At 31.8% G+C, this 24,247-nt stretch overlaps 1 protein-coding gene across 1 annotated transcript; it reads right to left on the reverse strand.

Moving 5' to 3' along the window:
- Positions 1-17,310: 17,310 nt before the first annotated feature.
- LOC129315630 (uncharacterized) lies at positions 17,311-22,770 on the reverse strand. The gene is made up of 3 exons (XM_054959501.1): positions 22,503-22,770; positions 22,341-22,414; positions 17,311-17,634 (listed from the first exon to the last, which is right to left on the reverse strand). The coding sequence occupies exons 1-3, from the start codon at positions 22,768-22,770 to the stop codon at positions 17,311-17,313; spliced, it is 666 nt and encodes a 221-aa protein (XP_054815476.1).
- Positions 22,771-24,247: the final 1,477 nt, after the last annotated feature.

Below are 24,247 nucleotides of genomic sequence, written 5' to 3' on the forward strand. Positions count from 1 at the left end.
AAATTAAGAAAATCTTAAAATTTATTAATTTTGTCTAAAAAATTAATATATTTTTAACTTTATTCTTATTAAATATATATATATATATGTGTGTGCTTTAAACACCAATCATTTATTTAATTATGAACATATGGAGGGTATTAACAAACCCATTATATAATGCTTAAGATTGTGGTTCTTCATAAAATAAAAATTAATATTAACATAAATAACGGTGTTTAAAACACCTGTCATATAACATGCCTTTTAGTTTCTTGCTTTTAAAATATTAAACAAATTTATATTATACATCATTACTATAAATAAATATGTTAAAAATTTATATTATACATCATTACTATATATGACATGTGTTTCAAACACTTGCCTTATATTCCGCTACACAGCTCCCTTTATATTACAGTTATCTCAAATTTTTATGTATGAATGAGTAAAAAATTCAAGACCTGAGGTACACTAAATTATACTCCCTCTAGTCCAATTTAAAAGATAGAGAGAGAATATCTTTTTTGTCATATTTATTACTCACATCGTTAAATTTTTATTATAATTTTTTTTACCCTCCATTAAATGTTGGTGAAATAAACATCATTTATTTTGTTAGCATCACCCAACCTCTCAACTATATGACGTATTTTATTTTAATCATTATTTTTCTTAGTATTATATATAGAGATTTTTGTAGTAGTGTTTACATGTTAAATTCTCTAACATTACATGATAACTATTACCGTACTTATTAAAGGCATATAGTTACGTGTTAATATATATACTTTACATGTAATTTACTAATATTACTTGATAACTTGTTAACTCAATTACTATATTTGTTAAATGTGTAATGCCACTTATTAATATCTTATAGTTACTTGTTGAAATATTTACCTTACACATTAATAGGGTTATTTTAGTAATTTTGCCTTACAGTTTAATTTCACTTGAGGTTTAAATTCCTATGGTGAAATTTTGAATTAATTTGAGCTTTATTTATAGTAATGTCACATCCATGGTCTTCTAATCTAATTTTGAGGAAATATTTCATAAAATTTCAAATAATTTTCTTAAAAACAAAACCGTGTTGTGTGGGATGCAATGTGAAAAGTGCTAATTGAAAGAAAGATAAAAAGGATGAATTATAATGGTAGGCTTCAGATGGAGAGCCTTAAAAAAATCTGTCATTATTGTGATAATGGTCCCCACGAGTGAAAAGGGTCAAATATTTGTCCATAAATTTCTAATGTTGATATAAAACTTGCAACAACCATGATCTTGGAAAGGCAATGTGTATCTCATCAGCAAAAATATTAAACCACTCATCTTCATTTTTTTTGCACTCATCATCCTTAGAATATAAATTATTAAAGATTCATGGCTAATTTCTGAATTCTAATATATGTTGGTCCTTGTGACCAATTTTCCCAAAATTACTTACAATAATTGCATACTTCACATGGATTATTAGTTATTACTTTTTTTTTATCCACAAGTATCTACTTATTATTAGAGGCAATCATATTTAAAGTACTGTTGAATACTAAATATTAGTACTTCTCTCAATGAAAATTCAAACTTTAGTTCGTCATATTATAAGAAATTAGCTTCTTCAACTAGATCTAACCCCATTAATCCTTATTATTATTTTAGATTGGCATATTTTGGAATGATAGAATGGATAATAAGTATTAATGAGGATGCATGATTGGAAATGGATGAATTATAAGAATGAAAAGAGATATAATAACGACAATATTATACTATTCTTACTAACAAGTTTGTGTATTTTAGAAAAAATGATATAATATGATAGATATTTTTAGGGGAGGGAGGGGATATTATTGCCCTTAAAAATCCATGCATATTTGAAACAAAAGGAGTTTGGGTAAATTTTTAGGGAACATAGCATCTAAGGACTACTAAGAAAAATTAATATCAATCAAGGACCAATTGACTTTAAGATTGCACTATAGTCCCTTGGTCCTTGACTGATATTAATTTTTAAAGTCAAAAGTCCAAACTACCCCACTAGTTAAAAAACAAAAAAAAAAAAGTTGCAGAGCTGGCTATTGGACTACCACTTGCAGCGAGGTCGTTGGAGGCCCTACTACCACCAAGGTCACTAATAGTAGGTCACTGGAGCTCTGGCGCCATCAACATTTTATTTAAAAAATAATTGATTTAGGTTGCCAAGGAAGGATTTGATCCCATGACCCTTGGCCACCTAAAAAGCTTGATAGCCTGGCCACCAAACCCTTTAATTGTTTATAGCAATATATATATATATATATATATATATATAAGTAGGAAACCAAGTTTCTAACTACTTCCATATCATAACATAATAGTGTGTTATTAATTTTTGAACAAAATTTATTATTTCACAAATGTTACTTATTAATTTGACATGTTAAAAGTTTGAATGTATTGTTGTTATTCATGAATAACTTGTTATCAAAACTTGAATGGATACTTGTTAATGAATGATTAACATGTACAACTAAACCTTTCCTATCAGTTTTTCTAACTTGTTAAAACCAAAATTGATTGTTGTTAATGTTGAATGAATTGTTGTGAAAACCTAAATATACACTTATTAATGAAGGACTAACACATGCAATTAAACATATTTTATCTATTTTTCTAGCTTGTTAAAGCTTGAATGGATTGTTGTTAATTTAGAATGAATTGTTGTCAAAATTTAAATCGATACTTGTTATTACTTTTATAGCTTTTTAAAATCTTGAATAGATTATTGTTAATTTAAAATTAGTTATCATTAAAACCCAAATAGATTCTTTTTGCTGAAAGACTAACATGTACAATTATGCTTATTCTATATGCTTTTCTAGCTTATTAAAGCCTGAATGAATTGTTATTAGTTGATTTAAGTTAATTCATTTTAAATTAATAAAAATTCATTTGAGCTTTAATTTGATACAAAGGTCCTTGGATGCTATTTTCCCGAATTTCTACCAAGTGACCGAATTCATAAGTTATTTGGTCTTAATGACAATAACCGTAGTACTATTCATAGGACAAAATTTTACAAGTAAAATAATATTTACAATTATTTATCACTCAAACAACATAAATTTAATTATAAGTAGAATTATGAGTATTTATCATTAGGAATAAATAATTCTAAAATTTGGTCCTTAAAACGTTCATGACAAATGTAATCATTAAATTTTATTAATTTAAAGTTAATAATTATCATTAACATGAATTTCAAATTTTTAATAATCACTTTTTTAAGATAAGTACATTAAATTTTTTAGGGCTTTAAAAAAATAAGAAAATTCAAGCCATCAACCATGTGAACCAGCTAGATGCACCAACGCTATTATGTGACTTTATATTTGGCATTGGCAATAATGTTTTTCTATTTTTTGAAGAAAAATTATAAGAATTTTTCTAAACCATGCACTATAATTACAAAGAAAAGAGGGGTGCATGCAACCACTCAATAATTAAGGTTAACTAACTCTATACTATTGCATGTCAATTAATTTTAAGACACAAATGGCAATTACAATCATTTTACAAAATCTATTTACCTTTCAAAATGTTGCCATGACCATAAAACTATCAACTTTTTAGCCAAGCACAAACATATATAATTTGACATCGATATTAAATATCTTAATACATATGGGGTTGTAATACTAATAACCATGAGGTGTGATATTTTTAATCTAGCATCCTCAGGAACCAATAGAGATTAATTAGATTTAAGTCCTGCAAAGGATAAGTGGGACTATCCCTCGATAATAATGAGACAATGACTAGCTCTCGATTTTAATGGTTGGTAGTTCAGTTAGTTTTTGATTCTGACGGTAAGTCGCCAATATCATGTAGATTTTATCACTATTCCTCTTTCTAGATGAACTCTTACTATAAATGATCATACCATACACACATTAACATTTTGTATGCAATTCTACTGACATTAATGACCTCATATCATGCTTAATACACATGACTTAATTCACAATTTCATCTCATTTTATTACTCACGACATTAATCATACATGTATAAATATACATATCATTTTCATTGTTTCAAAACATTTTTATACATCACATAACTTGCCACAATTTGCATCAAACTAATTTACAAAAATTAATGAGTTTCAAATAATTCTTTTTAATACATAATTAATTAACAAATAAATGCATAAACTATATTTTCCTTTGGTTACTTTAAACTTTTGAGATAAAGATTTACCCCTTAATTACCAATACTTTCAAAGCTCAAAATAACTTGAATGATGCTAATTTTGTGATTAATTTACAATTAATCTCATCAATAACCATCAATGTCCTCATTAGGATAATTTCTAATACTATAATTCGACATTTCCAACTCACAAGATCACAACCCTCACTTTTAAACATATCTATTAGGTTTATTAACCTTCTTTAACATACATTATTATTAATAAATCATTAAATTACTATTAATGGCCATTAAACACCTCTGCCAACCCTCATTTATGGCTATTTTTGGTCATTAATGGTCTTTCAACTACTAAAACTTACTAAGGCATAAATACAAGGTTTAAATAATTTAAATATATTCATTAATTCTATTTAAATAGGTCCTTATCTTATGTCCCTTGTGGCGGAGTGAAGCTTTATGTTCGATATTTTTAGGATCTCCTAGGTCCTTCTTGATAGAATTAAGCTTTACGCACAAGAACTTCAAGACTTTTTAGATTTACATAGAGTAGAGCCTCATCCCCCTATCTTAATCTAGGGTATACTTGTAGATGCAATGTATATCTCTATGCATGTCTCTTTAAATTCATTTCATACATGACTCATACACTCGCATGCATACTCTTTCATAATACTACTAGTCTATCAGTTTATAACACAATGCACATAATTATATAAAATACTTATAAATACACAAACGAGCAAGTAAAAAGGTTACTCTAATTACCTTTTTCCTTTACTATTAAGGGTTACCAATTGTAGTGGACTTCCAAGCATGTAGATTCGTACGAGCAATGTCATAGGTGCTCAGTCTACACAATGCAATCTTTTAGTCAGTTCTTAACATTCAATAGAAGTATTGATTTGGCTGAATCAAATCACTTAACACATAAAACAGTTCAATTAACACCTTTTGAATTTATAATTCCACTATCTAGAGTTATTGGCCTTATAGGCCATTCAAATGACCATAAAAACATTGTAATTCATTTATTCAACCAAATTTTCATCATTTTAACCTAATTTTCTAAGTTAATTGAGCCTCAATTCTTAAAACTAACTCCAGACTAGTTACAAAATCTTAGTTTCGCATTCGATAGCCTTCTTTAAACCTTTCTTTTAGATTTTAACACTTTAAAACTTTCTAATTTGATTTTTCAACCAGTCAAATTTAATGAAAATAGGATAAAACTAAAGCTTAAGGTTGTACAATATTTATCCGACAAGTCACTAACAAAGCAGATTCTTGAGCTCTTGCAAATCAATGTCCTAGTAGAGCTAGGTCTTCTCTCCTCTTCAAATATGTTTTCCAAATCCTTCCCTTCTATATTTACGAGTTAATCACGTCAGCTTTAAGCAATTTCTATGTAATGTACCACGGTGTGTGACATAATGTGGAAACTCTCATAGCTGCTCGTGTGTTACGCCACGAACTGTCATTTTACCATTCAATTCTATCAACATAATAGTCAACCAATGCATTATCAACTGGACATTCAAACCATAATCAATTCACTAATTATTAATTTGCCCTTAATTAGCAACTAAGGAAATGAAATTCTCCAACACCGCATCTCATCAGACATTAAGGCCTCGTTTGGCATAAGGGATTGAAGGAATGGGACTGGAATTAGGACTAGCCCATACCACTTTTTCATGTTTGGTGTGAAGGAATGAAAAATTTAATGCTAGTCCTAATCCCGTATAAGTAGGATTATTCAATACCACCACCCCCATGATATTGAAAAATCAATCTTGGGTTTGAAATTTTAAAGACTAAATTACCCTGCACTCCCCTTATCGTCTCTTCCTCTGCGAGATCGAGCCATCAACCACTCTCCTCTCCCTCAACCTTGCTTTCGTTCTAGCTTATCAGTGCTATATGAGTTTTCCTTCTCTCCATCTGGTGTCATCCTTGCTTTTCTTGGCACCACTATCACGGTCTTACTCAAGCTCCCTTAAGCTGTGCAGAACAAAAAAAAAAAAGATGCATGATGATTTAGCCTGGATTTGAGAAGAGACATTGCAATAAGAGTGAGAGATTAGAGTTGTGAAGATAAGTTCTCAGTAAAGTGTAAAGGCACATGTCTAGATCTAGTGAGTAGGAAGAGTAAAGTTGTGAGGTAGAGGAAGGAGGCAAGTCGTGAGTAGCGTAAGACCAAATTTGGTGATTAGAGGGCTTGAATGGATAAATTTTTGAGAGATGTGTGAGCTGTGAGGTACATAGCATAAAACTAGTGGCAAGCTTGCAACTGGTCGAAGGAAGAAGATGAGTTTTTGTGTCTTTTGGTTAATTTCTTGTTAATTATAGAGGTTATTATAGTATTTTCATAATTTATGTTTAATTATAAAATAAAATTAAGGAAACTATTCCTTCCCATTATTACTCTATATCAAATATAATTTTAAAACTTCAATCCCACTCAATCCCAATCCAAATTCCAATCATTTCAAATTCAAGCTTACATACCTAACAGGGTCTAAGGAGAATATACCATATGAGCTTTCTCTATTTCTCCCTTTGGATGAACTCCTACTCCCTACTATCATGCTTTCACATCAAACACTGGTTTACATTTAAATTTGCTTATACATACATACATATATATATATATATATATATTATATTTTCACCCGTTCATTGATCTGAAATCCATTTCATGCAACAATCATGCATTATATCAAAACATGCTTAGTTTAAAACAATTTCATGCATTATTTATGATACTTTCAAACAGTTTACAATAAACAGTCAAATAGAGTAAGTTATTTGGCTATCTTAATTTTTCTATTACAAAACAGGTTATTTGTGGATTTCACGACCACTAACACGTCTTTACAAGCTTCCTTTCTCACTTTACATATGCTAATCTATATACAATTGGCACTATTAGTCAATTAATAAAATTGACTAAAAATACTTATTTATTGCCTAAAACTACATTTAGCCATTTATTCATTTTCACTTAGTCAATCTAAGTTCATCATTACTGATTCACTACTTTCAATCTTCTAAGAACCCTTGCCGTAGCAAAGATATCTCTCCTTCTCCTCTTTGTTCGTGTTTCCTTTCCCTTTTTCTCTCCTTTTTACAAGTTGATCTCGCACTTATTAAATCATTTTCTATGGCATAGTGAGGAAAATCTTTATTGCGTGCACATGCTTCATTTCAAAAGACAATTCCTCCATCCTTATCTGTTCAATCGATACTCCAGTGAGTCAAAATATCAAGTTGTTATTTAGAATTCCAATCATTCACTAATTACTAATTAACAATTAGTTCTAGGATTGAAAAATTAGAATGTTATAAGCCTTAGTAGGACTTCAATCCTTATCTTTTGATGGAGACTTGGTAGTATGGGATATGAAGTTCCACATTGAGTAGTATGACATGCTCAATGGGATATATATGTAGGTTGGCTCTCCCACTTCAATAGTTATCTTTTGGGGTAAGGTTTCCCATTGCACTTATGTACCCATCATCTTTATTGTCTTTTCCTTTCTTAACTTAGCACATGCTTTTACTCAAGTTTTTAAAACATGATACATTTTCATAATAGTCATAAGCCAAATAGATTCCAAAGTTGGGAAAATCACATTTGCTAAGGAATTCAACATAAACATTCTCATCATCACAAACATTTCATAATCATACATGACCTACATACGACCTTATAAAAAGCTCATGAAGCTAATATAATAGTTTTATTAATGGTTTGTTATTTGTCTCAATTACTTTCTCCTATACCTTTAACCTTGAGGTACATTCACAAGCATCGAATGCTATTGTATAAATTAAATATTATTGCTAATACTAAAATAAAGTTTTTTAATAATTAAATAATGCACCTTAGTCAACTTTGACTTAAGTTAGGGATTGAATTAGGTGACCTGCAGTGGCATATGGACACCTAACTATCTTATTCACCAAGGCTGGATAACCCAACACAAAGTTAATTGGTTGCAACTTGGGAAACAAGCACTGGGTGCATGATGCTAATTTCTCAAGATCTTTAATAAAGCTTTTACATGAATGGATAATTTCCCTTTGACATTAATTAAGTGCTGTGTCTATAAATGAAGAGTTGGTTTTTAGACAGGGCGGTGGCACACTATACCTCTTGAGTTTCAATTGTTTTATGTTGTTTCTTTATAGCCATTACTCTCTTCCTTGCTCTCTTATTATCTAATCCAACTTTGCAAGTATAGGTGATTGAATATGATTTCTACTATCCAATTGCTCATTTCTTGTTGCTTAATGTTGGAGTCTCATGGTCAATGCCCTGACTATCAGAAAGTTGCTCTCCCTTTTCTTGAATCTTCTTAAGCCTTTTCTCAAAGGCCTTTGCAGCAAAAGTGGTTCTATCAGATACCAAGTAAATTTTGAATAACTTATTGTATTATTTCAACTGATTAGAGGGAGTATTTATACACAAAGAATATCCTAGCTAATGAGTTCCTATACATACATAGCCTACCTTATACAACCATGCACTATCAACTAGCATATTTATGCCTTACAACTAGTAAGAATTCTATCTATTTTGACAGTAGTAGTAGTAATAATAATAATATCTTAACAAAAATTAGTAGGGGTTGCCATCCAAAATTAAGTTCGAAATTAGGCTATGCACTGTGGCATGCAGTATATGTACCGTGGCATGTGGCACAGAGCCATTCACCTAACTTTCCATGCCATGCACCGCAACATGCCATTTCAAAATTTTTGTTGTCACTTTAATAGCAAAATGACAAACTTCAGGCATGCACCATTTTCACATGCAACGTCCGGTCGGAGTGATTCAAGTGCCCACACAAAGCTTATATCATAAGCTAGCTAATAAGATAGGTTTAGACATGATTTAATGGTCTGATTAAAATTTAGATAACTGAGTGTAAAAAGTCACTTTTTTTGAAAATTTTACTATGCACTCAAATCAATCCCTTTCTCTCATTAGACCACACAAGGCCTTGAATGAAGTCTAAAAGGACCTACTACACCTGATTAACCATAATATGTCACATATACACTTGTATATCAAAATTTAACCCCTCAACAGCCAATTTTTACATTTTATAAACTTTCACAATTTGCCATTGCTTGGCCCTTTTTCTATCACATATTTACTACTCAATCTTTGCCTCAAATTACTCATTTCATCATAATTTCACACATGGGCATAAGATTTACCAACATTCACAACATTTTCAACACATATACACCTAAATCTTAGCCCTTGATTCATTTCACCATATATGTACACAATTGGGCTAAGATGTTTTAAAATCACTACCTAAAACATGCATGCAATCCTATGACAACTCATATACACATTATCTACAAGAATTTTAGTTCATTACACAAACTCTAGAATCACCCAACTTCTCAACTCTAAGCTGATCTCAACTCTTTTTCCCTACCCTGATCACTGCCGTGTCCTGTAAAAATATATCCACGGGGGTGAAATAAAAATCTCAATAATAGAATAACTCACTCCTATCGACTATCACATGCAACTATATAAAAGTAAAGCATATTATACCATTTAATATAGTATATCACATATTCCATTTCAATTCACAATCATAAGTGTCAATTCATTTCTTTTACCACTTTAATCACCACTTTTACATATAGCATCACATAGCATCCCATAGCATGATCACTACCAACTGAACCTCCAAATCACCTCAACACGAAACCATAGGCTCGCATTAGACTAATGTACACTCTCAATAGTTCTAAGCTCACCTTTAGTGGTAGAATCACCCGGCCAAAGGTGTTCTATCTCACTTTTGGACTATAGTTTTTCCCAATACACACAATGAGGTGTCATTTAGTGTATCACATAGACACTAAGGAGTCTTAAATCTCTAACACCGCACCTCAATAGGCACCAAGTAAATCTTTTCCAACACCGCACCTTGAAAGGCACTAAGGAGGTATAATTCTCTAACACCGCACCTCGTCGGGCACTAAGGAGAATATGCCATATGATCTTATCACCACCTCTCCACTCGGATAAACTTCCACTCCTATGATCATACTTTTCGAATCATATAGGTTCCCAATCACTACTTTACATTTTTTTGTTCATACATAGTAGATATATATGTATTTTTATACCATATGAAATCACATGTTTCTATACTTTTATCTAGTCAAAAGTCATTTGATGCAACATTCACAAAATTCCATAAATCATGTTTAGTTGAAAACCATTTCATGCACTACATAGAAAACTCACACACAGTTACAACAAATAGTCAAACAAAGGAAGTTATTCAGTTACCTCAACCCTTCTATCACTAGAAAGGTTACCCGTGGATTTCAATTACCACTACAGCTTATCACAAGCTTCCTTTCTCAACTCACATGCTCAATATGCCAATCTGAACATATTTGGCACAATTTAGTCATTTAGTCCAATTTAACCAAAAATACAAAATCACTACTTATGGCTATATCTAACTGTATATTCTTTTTCATTTATCCATTCTAAGTCTATTAATACTTGATTACTACTTTTCATCACCTCAAATAGTCTCATTTCACTTAAATAAGATTTTCACCCTAAAATCTCTCTCTCTTAGGGCCAAATTGAGCTTGCAGGTTTAAAGCTCTATTGTTCAACTCTAAACCAGTCCCAAAGCTCTAATTTAACTCTTGAGAACCTTTTCATTACTATTGGGCAAGAATTAAACCCTTAAAATTTTACCAATTCAATTTCTCTATAACTTATTTGCATAGAAATTTGTTTAGAATGAAAAGTAAGAGTTATACATAGCTTACCTGTTAAGTTATCGATCAAAAGCACCTTTCAATGACCTAATATGGCTTGCCCTACCTGACTTGCCCTTCTTCTCTTCTCCTTTCATGTGTTTTTAATTTCTCTCTTTTGAAATTTCTAAAATTTCATGACTTAAGAAGTCACTTTCTAGTCTATGCGCTGCGACACATGCAGCACAAGGTGCTGGACCAACCTGCTATGAGAAAGTTGCATGGTATAAGTCATAAGCTTATCTCATATGTAACTATATCACTAAGTCTTTTAACCTGAGATTATCATATATTCCTATATGATGACCACTAAACTTTGACCTAGTCAAAAGTCACCTTTGACCAGGTGATCATAAAGGCTATGATTGAGTTTAGTGATATTTATGCAGAGGAATATGAGTGGTCAAGATGGAATTTGTCCCCCATATTAAGTGAGAGATATTGCTAGGCCACTCGATGAGTAAGACTGAGAAAATGTATGGCCATACTAGAATAGAAAGGGTTTCTCTATTGGTATTGTTAGTCTACTCAAAGATCGAGAAAGTAAGGATCAGGTAAAGGAGAATGATAATTCCATGTCTCATACTTGACAAAAATATCACTTGACAAAAGGAATGTGATATGATTGCATGATAGGTTACATCGGATCATTAATCCCCATGTAAATTGGGTAGTTGCAATATCTTACTAGAGGCTACTTGTGACCTGTAGGCTAATAGTGTAATAAGCCTATGCCAATTTCATATAAGCCTACAAGGTCATACGTAAGAACAGCCCAACTCAAGCTATAATATCCAAGTTCATTGAATCTGGAAATATGTCTAGATTCAATGAATGTAATATATATAGATAGGGATTAAATTTATGAGATAAATTTAATTAAATTTTTGTAGGCTTTTAAGTAGAGGACGAAAACCCTTAACTATATATAGATAGGGATATCCTTTATGAAGAATGAGAGAGTTAGAAAAGTTTTGACAATAAAAATACTCTAAGCACGAAACACCCTATAGAAAGGAAAATTAACGTTCAAAGAAGAACGGACGTTGAGAGCGCTAGCATGCTGTTCAAGTTAGAAAGCTGTTCATATGGATACCAATAAAGGGAGTAGATCTATGTTGTCAGCTCTTGAGATCCAAACTCTTGAAGAGAACATGCGCCAAGCTTGAAGAATTAAAAGGTAACTCTTCTATCCACCTTGACTTAGACGAGTTCGTTCGGTCCATATCAGGATAGGAACTTTAAAATTTTAATCTTCCACTGCGCCTTTGTATCCAACATTGTGTTACCAAGGAAGTGATCTACACCTAATAAGATACTCCAACATGGATTTAGGCGAAGATGAAGATGAACGAAGATCAACTTCAGGATACACTTTATTATTAAACAATGGGACTATTTGTTAGAGCAATAAGAAGTAGACATGCATTGCACTACACTTTATATAAGTTAAGTTTGTAGCATGTACTGCAACAGTGCAAGAGTCTCTATGGCTGAAGAGATTTTTAGAACATCTTGGATTTGGAAATGAAAGTACAAATCCAATGTTAATTCATTGTGACAACATTACAGCCATAGCCTATACCAAAGATCCTAAGTACCACAGTAAAACCAAACATATAGACTTGAAGTACAATTTTGTAAGGGATCATATAGTACAAAAGGTTATCATTGTTCAATACATTTCCATGAAATGTATGATAATAGATCCCCTAACAAACTCCATAGCCAAAGAGATATTTGAGAAACATGTAAGGGCCCTTGGAATGTCTAGATTATGAAAAGATAGACTTGATGTAATATTTTTGTTAAATTAATGAGAATTTTATTAGATTAATGATATGTTTGAGTAGAAAACAAGTCCCAACTTGTACTTTTTACTCAAGTCTAAAATCTTAGAAGTTTAAAACTCAACTATTTAAAGTCCATGTTTGACTTTTGAAATTCGATTCCTTTCTAAAAAGAAGAAAATAAGTGAAGCAATCCCCGAGTGATATCTTAAATTTGTAAAGATAGAAAAATCCCAAACCTTAATTGGCATTTGTGGCCACAAGAGTACTCCACTTCGCAAGGAAGTGGACAAGGAGGACAGGCTCTATAATGACATTTGTGAGGCTAGACAAGAATTATAAAATTATTAATGATAAGGGGGAGAAAAGATGCAACATCCATTACTAAACAATTATTTTTACTAAAAATCTTATATCCACATATAATTTTTACTATGTATCCTATATAAATTATAGGTCCTGCAATCCTTTTTTTTGTCATTGGCAATTTCTTTGCATATCAAACGCATTATTATTTTTATTAAAAATATTATATTCACCACCAATTTTTATCATGGATTCTACATAATCTTTCGAAATATAAAAATCTTCATCTTTTTTACACAATTGTCTAAATTTTTAACTTGTATAAATGGTGGCCCTACACCCATATTTTTTAATGGTAGATCACACATTAACTTTTTCACTAAATCCTACAACTATACTATTTATTTTTTTTAACAAAATCATTCATTAACTGATTTTAATTTTTTTAAATAATTACTAATTTTATTTTATTAATTAAATTACACGTCCCTCATCCACTTTTTTATCATTATAAATTTCTTTACATATCTAACACCTAGTATTTTTACCATGATCTTTCGAAATATAAATGTCTAGATTTTTAAAATTTATAAATATATCACCCCACTTACATTTTTTAATGATAACTCCACACACCACTTCTTCAAACTACACTACTCTAATTTTTTTAAAAAATCAAGTTTATTAAAATCTCACATTTTCTTCATTCTCATTAGATTCTCAATTGATTTTAAAATATATAAACATATAAAAAAATCAACAATCAAGCCTAGCTCTTGCATTTCTGGCTCTAAAATTTATTTAGGTTGATCTAACTACCCCAAATTTTAAAAAATTATTTTGTTTTATTTTTCTCTTTATTGAGCCCATAACTATGTTTTTGAAATTTTTTTGGCCAATTTATATATTAACTTTTTAAAAAAGTTACAAAATTAAATTTTTGACAATTTAAATGATTTTTAGACAATATTTATATTTAAATAGGAGCATTTTAGTTTAGCACATATGACTTAACAGTTAACTAATGGTTAGGTGGATAAAAATAAAGAAATCTTATGGCTCCGATGACTTCGGCCCTTATGGCTCCAGCTCCTCTAGTACTGGCCCTAATGATTTCGGCCCTTGTGGCCGAACATGCCTACTATTGAATTAGACCTGCCATTTATCTTTTCAAGGATGTTATAGCGGTCCTCGTTATTGATCTTCTGGTCGAAGGACATTTTAGGAGACTGTCATCCGAGTCCATCTATTCTCTAAAGGTACGGGCAAATTGGAACTTGCTCCTGTTACAACCTAGACAACACAGCAGAGATGTTCCTTAGCCCCTCCTTTAGAGTTTGCAACAGAGCTCTTTACTTCTTGTTAGCTCGTATTTCACGTTTTGTGTGTATAGCCATGTTTTTTGAGTCGTAAGACTCAGGTCTATTCTTTCCAACAATATATTGGTCCTTATGTATTTTAGGCATTCCTTTCACACGGGTCCCACCGAGCGTGCCAAAAAATTGTTCGTAAAAAAAACAAACAATGAAAGGCATGGTGTCGTGAGGTGTACCAGAGATGCGGGGTCTCAAGAAAATGGAAGAATTTGACTTCTAATCAAATGCAAGGAACCCGGGCTCCCTTACCATGGTTCACCCGGATGTGAGAATGCAAAGTGAAGAACACTAATAATGATACATAAAAGTAGAGATGCATTAATTAAAGAAAAAGGGTGGCAGGCTATGTCGGGCATACAAAAAATAAAGACTAAAGTTACATGATAAAAAGAAAAATAAAGTAACAAACGCAGAGTCTAAGATTAGTAGTTTGTTGATGTTGATGATAATCTGGTGATAGAGAGCTCCTCTATTTATAGATGATCTTGGCTTGGTGCTCAAGCCCCATGATCGCCACTTTTCTTGAATTTCGGAAGCACTTCCTCTATCATGTTCACTCATCATGGGTGATGGTCTTAACTTAATGGCTAAGACTTCATAAATATTTTTTTATATAATTATTTTAAAGCCAATTAAGTTAAATTGGGCCAGGACCTCTAAATTCACATTTTGGATGCAAGTAGTTACTCACTCTATTTAAAAATAAGAAAAATGATAGAAAAATTTATTTAAATTACGTAAATAATAGATTAGTCTCACCAAATGGCATAATTTCTTTGGAGTTTTAAGGGATGTTTTTGTCATTAAAAATAATGACACTTTTTCCCTTTATTCATCTTAACAAAATTCACAATTTTTCATTCACAATTTTTGTTCATATATTAACAACTTTTGTTTCTAAGTTTTGTAAGTCTTGATTTGCAGGTCCTGACTAAGACATGTCAATTCATCTAATTTGCAACTTACATTCAAAAATTAACAAATAGAGAAAGAAAATTAACAATTAATAATTCTGTATAACAAGTAAAAGGTATTTTAATCTTTTCACCCATCTAAAATTAAATCTCTATAGCAATTTTTAATTAAAATTCTCCTTTAATTTTTTATTTACTCCGGAACATATATTAATTTTTAAAAATAATAGTATTATGATGAGCCACTATTTTAACTATATTTTTGCTTTTTTCTCAAAATAGTAAAATTATATTATATATATAAATATATACCCTAAGAAATAATAGACCATTATTACTTCCTCCCCTTATTTTTGTATTTTGATGGTGTCAGGTTGGTACAAAGGTCTCACCCTTTTCCCTTACACCCACTCACACGTCATATCTATACACACAGTCTCTCTTTTCTAAATCATAATAATTATGGTTATATATTTTTTTAGTATTTATTAATATCAAAGTATGATGTAGTCCTGCTGTTGGTTTGATTTTTTACCTATTCTATCTGCTACCCACCCTCATCCTAAACGCACCACTCGCTTTATCATAAAAAAAAATCCCAACCTAAGCTCCTTTTAACTTTTTTGAGTTTTTTTTATAATTTTTATATTAACTAATAATTATTATTTTTTAAAAAATATGGTCTGTCCTATAGTAAAAGAGTACATGTGGGATATTTAATTAAAAATAAGTAAAATATTTCATATATTTTTGTCCACCTCATTTGAATTTACATTATATGTTTATTTTTATGAACACTGATCTACAGTATCCATCTATAGCAAATAAAAATAATGAGAAAGTGGGTATAGTGCCATATTTATAATATATTATAGATATAGGTTGTAGATTTCTTGTCATATCTGTGTCTAAAGTATAAAAATAGTTAAAACTTGCCTTGGGGTTATGACTTCAATTTACTAATTTCATTATTATTATGATAGGACGGCTCAGAAAATTATGCATGTGACTTTGACGCTAAAATTGTCATTTTAATTTCCCACCCCTAACAGCTTTCAATTATTAGTCTCATATATTTTTGTAAGCCTTTTTTTAAATTTAAAGGCATGTATTAATTTTAATAAGTTCCTAAAATTCAACTCACTTAAATTTTTTTACAACAGAAATTATTTTAGATAATAATTTTTTTTACAAATTCAACTCACCTAAATTCAAGGAAAGTGGCAAACATGGGGCTTGGGCACTAAGCCATGATCATCTATAAATAGAGTAGCTCTCTATTATCAGATCATCATCAACATTAACAAACTATCAATCTCAAACTCTGCGTCTGTTACTTTATTTTTCTTTTATCATGTAACTTTAGTCTTTATTTTGTGTACGGCCGGCATAGCCCGCCACCCTTTTTCTTTAATTAGTGTTCTTCACTTTGCATTCTCACATCCAAGTGAACCGTGGTAAGGGAGCTCGAGTTCCCTGTATTTGATTAGAAATTAGGTTCTCCCATCCTCTTGAGACCCCACGTCTCTGGCATGCCTCGCAACACCACGACTTTAATTGTTTTTTTTTTACGAAGAATTTTTTGTTACGCCCAGTGGGACTCGTGTGAAAGGAATGCCTAGAACACGTAAGGATCAATATGTTGTTGGAAAGAATAGACCTGAGTCTTATGACTTAGAAAACGTGGCTGCATACGTAGAACGTGAAGTATGAGCTAACAAGAAGCAAAGAGCTCTATTGCAAACTCTGAAGGAGGGGCTAAGGAACATCTCTGTTATGTTGTCTAAATTATCACAGGAGCAAGCTCCAATTCGCCCACACCTTTAGAGAATAGATGGACTCAGGAGGCAGTCTCCCAAAATGCCCTTTGACCAAAAGATCAATAACAAGGACTACTATAACATCCTTCAAAAGATATGGCAGGTCTAATTCAATAGTAGGCCCGTTCGACTACAAGGGCCAAAATCATTGGGGCCAGCACCAGAGGAGCTGGAGCTATAAGGGCCGAAGTCATTGGGGCCAGGGCCATCAGGGCTAAAGCCATTAAGGCTAGCACCAGAGGGGCTGGAGCCACAAGGGCCAGAACCATTGGGGGTGAAGCCATTGGGGCCAGCACCAGAGGGGCCGGAGCCACAAGGGCCGAAGTTATTAGGGCTGGAACCATTAGGGCCAAAGTCATTAGGGCTAACACCAGAGGGGCTAGAGTCATAAAGATCGAAGTCATGGGGGTCGCAACCAAGGGGCCAGCACTAAAGGGACAATAACCACTGGGGCTGCTATCATAAAGGCTGGCACCACAGGGACCAAAGTCAGAAAGGCAAGTTTTGCAAGTGCCCTTTTCACGAGAGCTCTCTCCACAGGGGCCTTGCAATAGCTAGATTTTATAGAATCAGTCCTTAAAGTCTAAAAACTCGAAGGGCCAATTCCAAAACTAGCTCTTGAGGTCCTAAACTTAAGAAACTTGATCCTAAGCTGGACCACATGGTCCTTAATCCTCAATCACAAGGGTGTCCCTCAAAAAAAGTACTAGAGCAACCATTAATTAGAATGAGAATGAGCTGATCCTTCAAGATATATCCATACAAAATTAGCCTACGAAGACTCTAGCCAATTTGTATACGGGGGGCTTTGTTTCCTAAAAATGCTCCTGCGACATAAAGTTATATGTGCTGTTATGACTTAACAGTCAACTAATTCGATTCTATCTGTGCCTGCAAATTTTCTTTTAGGAAACATGAAGTTATAATTACTTTGATTGAATTGATGCCGATATTTTGTTTAAATCACAAGAAGGAGGAAGACTTGATTAATACATGGAGTGATTTCTCTAACAAGACACAAATTCAATTGTCATAAAATACACAAAATACGTAACATTGTAATTAAGAAACATAGATATACTATTTTCTTACCAAACATATTATCATCTCCTATTTCTCGTGCTTCTCTCATTTCTTCTTTCTTGTTCTAATGTTCTAAGTATTGATTACATCCAGTTAATATATCAAAAGCACTTCCCTACGTAAAAGAGGATAAGCAGGATCATAACTATTGTTATATAATAATCCTCTGAAATAGTAAAGATTTTCATGGCCGAGAATGCGTTGAGCATATCAAAATTCATCATTATCAATCTCTCCATTGTTACGCATCTCAGTTAAAAAAGCAACCAATTGTGCTGGTGTTAGATATAGCAGTGCTTGTTGTGGTTGCTGCTGCTGCTGCTGTGGTTGATATGCTATAGGAGCTTCTTGTTGCTGTAGCTCATTTTGAAATATTATTTCTAAAGTATTTATATACCATCTATGTGGACGGCCATCATCCGCCTCACCAATAGCATTTAAAAGAGAGCGTACCTATATAAATTATAAAATAATAATTAATTATAATTATGAAAATAATAAATATTAAGTTTATTAAAAAAACTCACATTTCCTGAATGAAGAGTATAAAATAAAAATTGAATTCTTCATCAAATCCTCCCTCAATTGTATTCATTAGTGTTTGACCAAGTATTTAAGGCATCTACCCATTGATCTCTAATCACATTTCTGACATTCAAAATTGAAGTATTCATGTGTTCATTTTTATATTCCAATGCCAATCGAATGAGTTGCTTGGTTTGTCCAACTCCCCATCGAAAATGAGAAGACGTGATGTAAACAAATGAAACTGCAAGGTAAAGAGTGGATGAGTAAGAAAAAAAATAAACATGAAAATATAAAATTATTAAAATATTAAAAGGGAATATATCAGAACTAATATAATCTTATATTACTCATTAGAATTCATTAAAAAAAACAAACTCATCCAACATCTATAAAAAATCCTTTCATATCTTGGCATACTAAAAGGGTTCAATTACAATCTTCCAAATTATTATGGAAAGTGAACAATTAACATGTTCATCATATTATTATAGAAAGCCAACAACTCATCACAATATATCAAGCAATATTTAGATATAAAGGTTGCACTACCTTAAAAGTTTTCACTGCTTAGAATGCCTCAAACTTCCTTCCTTCCTTTCCTCTAAGCTACTCCTCAAGACTCAAGAGCACTCTCTCTTCTCTCCTTTGTGTGATAGTCGAATGTGTGCATGTTTGTGTGGGAGGGCTGAATGTCCATTTATAGAGTGGAAGGAGTGGTCATGGTCTTCATAGTCAATTTAATCACATGTCAGTTTTTTTATTTAGTAATGTTAAGGGCTTCCTATTATGTTCTTATCTTTCTCATTTGCATGCCACTTTTGGTGTTTTAGGTTGGGAATGATATTTTATTATATAATTAGGATTTATGCCATTTGTTCCCTATTTAATCCTTCTTTTATTTATCCCTTGAATTTTGACCATAATTCTTGTTGTACTCATTATAATTCCCTCATCGCTCTATGGCTTATTCATACTTTAATTTCTTGGCCTAATTTAATTATAACTTATCATAATTTTATACATTATTTAGTCAATTAATATTCTTTATTTGAGTGTTATCCAAACTTAAATTTTATATTACTAATTTCTTGAGAACATACTCTTATTATAACCATCATCATCATCATTTTCTAAATTTCCATCTAAAATATAATTTGGAAATAATTCATCCTCTTATGATCATTGAGGTAGCGCACTTTTAATGATAGGGAGTGTGTTAACATTATTTTAAGGTGTAAACATGACACTTTATATTATTTTAATGAGAGAAATATAATATTATTTTATTGATATAAGTAAAAAAAATATTATCTAAAATAATTTTTTTTGTAAAAAAATTTAAGTGAGTTGAATTTTAGGAACTTATTAAAATTAAGACATGCCTTTAAATTTAAAAAAGGGCTTACAAAAATGTATGAGACTAATAATTGAAAGCTGTTGGGGGTGGGAAATTAAAATGACAATTTTAGCGTCAAAGTCACACGCATAATTTTCTGAGTTGTCCTGTCGTAATAATAATGAAATTAGTAAAATGAAGTCATAACCCCAAGCCAAGTTTTAACTATTTTTATATTTTAGACATATATATGACAAGAAATCTACAACCTATACCTATAATATATTATAAATATGGCACTGTACCCACTTTCTCATTATTTTTTATTTGCTATAGATGGATACTATAGATCGGTGTTCATAAAAATAAACATATAATGTAAATTCAAATGAGGTGGATATAAATATATAAAATATTTTACTTATTTTTAATTATATATCCCACATGTATCTCTTTTACTACAGGACCGACCATATTTTTTTAAAAAATTAATAATTATTAGTTAATATAAAAATTATAAAAAAAACTCAAAAAAGTTAAAAGGAGCTTAGGTTGGGATTTTTTTTTATGATAAAGCGTGTGGTGTGTTAGGGATGGGGATGGGTAGCAGATAGAATAGGTAAAAAATCGAACCAGCAACAGGACTACATCGTACTTTGATAGTAATAAATACTAAAAATATATATAACCATAATTATTATGATTTAGAAAAAGAGAGACTGTGTGTATAGATATGACGTGTGAATGGGTGAAAGGGAAAAGGGTGAGACCTCTGTACTAACCTGACACCATCAAAATACAAAAATAGGGGAGGAAGTAATAATGATCTATTATTTCTTAGGGTATATATATATATATAATATAATTTTACTGTTTTGAGAAAAAAGCAAAAGTATAATTAAAATAGTGGCTCATCATAATACTATTATTTTTGAAAATTCATATATGTTCCAAAGTAAATAAAAAATTAAAGGAGAATTTTAATTAAGAATCACTGTAGAGATTTAATTCTAGATGGGTGAAAAGATTAAAGTACCTTTTACTTGTTATATAGAATTATTAATTATTAATTTTCTTACTCTATTTGTTAATTTATGAATGTAAGTTGCAAATTAGATGAATTGACATGTCTTAGTCAGGACCTGCAAATCAAGACTAGCAAAACTTAGAAACAAAGGTTGTTAATATGTGAACAAAAATGTGAATGAAAAGTTGTAAATTTTGTTAAGATGAATAAAGGGCAAAAGTGTCATTTTCTATAATTTTTTAATGACAAAAACATCCCTTAAAACTTCAAAGAAATTATGCCATTTGGTGAGACTAATCTATTATTTACGTAATTTAAATAAATTTTTCTATTATTTTTCTTATTTTTAAACAGAGTGAGTAACTGTTTGCACCCAAATTGTGAATTTAGAGGTCCTGGCCCAACTCAACTTAATTGGCTTTAAAATAATTATATAAAAAAAGAATATTTATGAAGTCTTAGCCATTAAGTCAAGACTATCACCCATGATGAGTGAACATGATGGAGGAAGTACTCCCTAAATTTAAGAAAAGTGGCGATCATGGGGCTTAGGCACCAAGCTAGGATCATCTATAAATAGAGGAGCTCTCTATCATCAAATCATCATCAACATTAACAAACTACCAATCTCAGACTCTGTGTTTGTTACTTTATTTTTCTTTTTATCATGTAACTTTAGTCTTTATTTTTTATACAGCTGGCATAGCCCTTCATCCTTTTTCTTTAATTAATGCATCTCTGCTCTTCTGCATCTATATTAGTGTTCTTCACTTTGCATTCTCACATCAGGGTGAATCATGGTAAGGGAACCCAGGTACCTCGTATTTGATTAGAAGTCAGGTTCTTCCATCCTTTTGAGACCCCACGTCTCTAGCACACCTTGCGACACCACGCCTTTCATTGTTTGTTTTTTACGAACAATTTTTTGGCACGCCCAGTGGGATCTATGTGAAAGGAATGCCTAGAACACGTAAGGATCAATATGTTGGAAAGAATAGACCTGAGTCTTATGACTCAAAAAATGTGGCCGCATATGTAGAATGTGAAGTACAAGCTAACAAGAAGTAAAGAGCTCTGTTGCAAACTCTAAAGGTGGGGCTAAGGAACATCTTTGCTGTGTTGTCTAGATTGTTGTAGGAGCAAGCTCCAATTCGCCCGCACCTTCAAAGAATAGATGGACTCGGGAGGCAGTCTCCCAAAATGCCCTTCGACCAGATGATCAATAATAAGGGCCACTATAACATCCTTCAAAAGATAAATGATAGGTCTAATTCAATAGTAGGCCCGTTCGGCCACAAGGGTCGAAATCATTAAGGCCAGCACCAGAGGAGTCGGAGCTAAAAGGGCCGAAGTCATCAAGGCCAGTGCCATCAAGGCCGAAGCCATTAGGGCCAGCACCAAAAAGGTCGAAGCCACAAGGGCCAGAGCCATCGGGGGCAGCACCATTAGGGCCGAAGCCATTAGAGCCAGCACTAAAGGGGCTAGAGCCACAAAGGCCAAAGTCATCGGGGCTAAAACCATCGGGGCCAAAGTCATTGGGGCCAGCACTAGAGGGGCCAGAGTCACAAGGATCGAAGTCAGTTAATGTCATAATTACAGTGAAATGACAATCCCTTGAAAACCTATAAACTCATGTCACTTAAGGATTCAGCAAGTAACTGCTTCAATTATCAAGGTCGATGCATGGGTAGGAAGAATCAACATTTTATGGGATTCACTATAAGAATCCAAAACTTACATGATAGAATATGAAATAATAGTTAATTAGGATTTATTAAAGATAATATTATTATCCACTAAGGACATTTAAACAAGGATATTTATCCATTAAATTTATGATTTATTATTTATTTTATTGTTATTTCATATATCATTGTCTTTAAGATTATATTTAAATTTAAGATTTGACATTTGAATTTAAATTTTTATTATTTTATTATTTTTAGAACTCTATAAATAGAGCTACTTTTCATTTATAATCAACTTTTGAATATTATTGAATAAAAGTTTTTAAGAGTTTTGGCGTTTCCCTCCCCTTTTCTCTTATCTCTCTTTCCTTCACCCTTTTCTTATCTCTCTTCCCCTCTCCCCTTCCCATTTTACATCAAGAAAAATATTTAAGGGATAACTTTTATATTTATGTTTATGATTTTTTATGTTTTTTTTTTGTAACTTCCTATGTAAGGAGTGTCAAAAGCATTATGGCACCCCACCTCAACTTGTTCAGCATCCATAATATCATGAAGGCTACTGTAAAAAAACTATTAGAGATCAACACAAGTACTAGTATGCATAGAACCAAAGGAATAATTATAAAGCACATCCTAAAGCCAAATATGAAAGGCAAATGTCTGAGGATGAGAGATTCGATGCTGAATTAGATAGAAGAATAGCTAAAATCAAATATCACAATAGTGAATTGGAATGTCAAATTCAAGAAGACACACGTCTAATTGAAAAAATAAGAGTTTTCAACAAATTATGGAATCACTAAATCAACAAAAATAAGCAATCGAGTAGGAAGAAATAAAAATGCCTAAAATTCAAGAATATATAATAACCCATAAAGAGCCCGATCATGAAAGTCATCTATCCATTGCAGAACTTTTAGCACTAAAAACTACATTAAAAACTCCAATAAAAGGTCATCTACTTCCAATACAAGTGGCACATTCCTAAGTTGTGATTAGTTAGAACCAACTTCGCCTTGCTATAATTTCACCTCATCCACAAGATATATCTACCAAGAATACCCTATCACTTTACGGGAAGCTTTAACAATATCTTGTTTGTTAGAAAAGTTTTTTAGAGATTCTGTTTAATCAATGTTGTCCTCCATATGATGCAATCTGTCCCTACCTTACTTGCTAGAAGGGATTTCCATATCTATACATGTGAATGAAATTTTATCCCACTCATCCTTCCTCGACTAATTGAAATTACTTGTTATTGTTGGAATTGAAGAGATCCAGGAGGAACGAGCTTTCATAGGAGGGTGAAAGATTGAACTCACTATAACAAGGTCAACTTGTTGATTCTTCTTGAGACGTGGATTATCCAACAAGTTT

The sequence above is a fragment of the Prosopis cineraria genome, unplaced genomic scaffold, assembly GCF_029017545.1.
Source record: "Prosopis cineraria cultivar Desert tree isolate PC_DT_omini unplaced genomic scaffold, ASM2901754v1 PC7, whole genome shotgun sequence".
Lineage (NCBI taxonomy): Eukaryota > Viridiplantae > Streptophyta > Magnoliopsida > Fabales > Fabaceae > Prosopis > Prosopis cineraria.

What these genes read in the sequence shown, in the direction of transcription:
- LOC129315630 (XM_054959501.1), bottom strand. Translation starts at nt 22,770, where the DNA reads ATGACATTAACTGACTTCGATCCTTGTGACTCTGGCCCCTCTAGTGCT. An exon ending in TTTTAGCTCCGACTCCTCTG is followed by an intron (nt 22,415 to 22,502) that starts GTGCTGGCCTTA and finishes AGGATGTTATAG; the next exon opens with TGGCCCTTATTATTGATCAT. An exon ending in AGTCCATCTATTCTTTGAAG is followed by an intron (nt 17,635 to 22,340) that starts GTGCGGGCGAAT and finishes TTGTCCCTTTAG; the next exon opens with TGCTGGCCCCTTGGTTGCGA.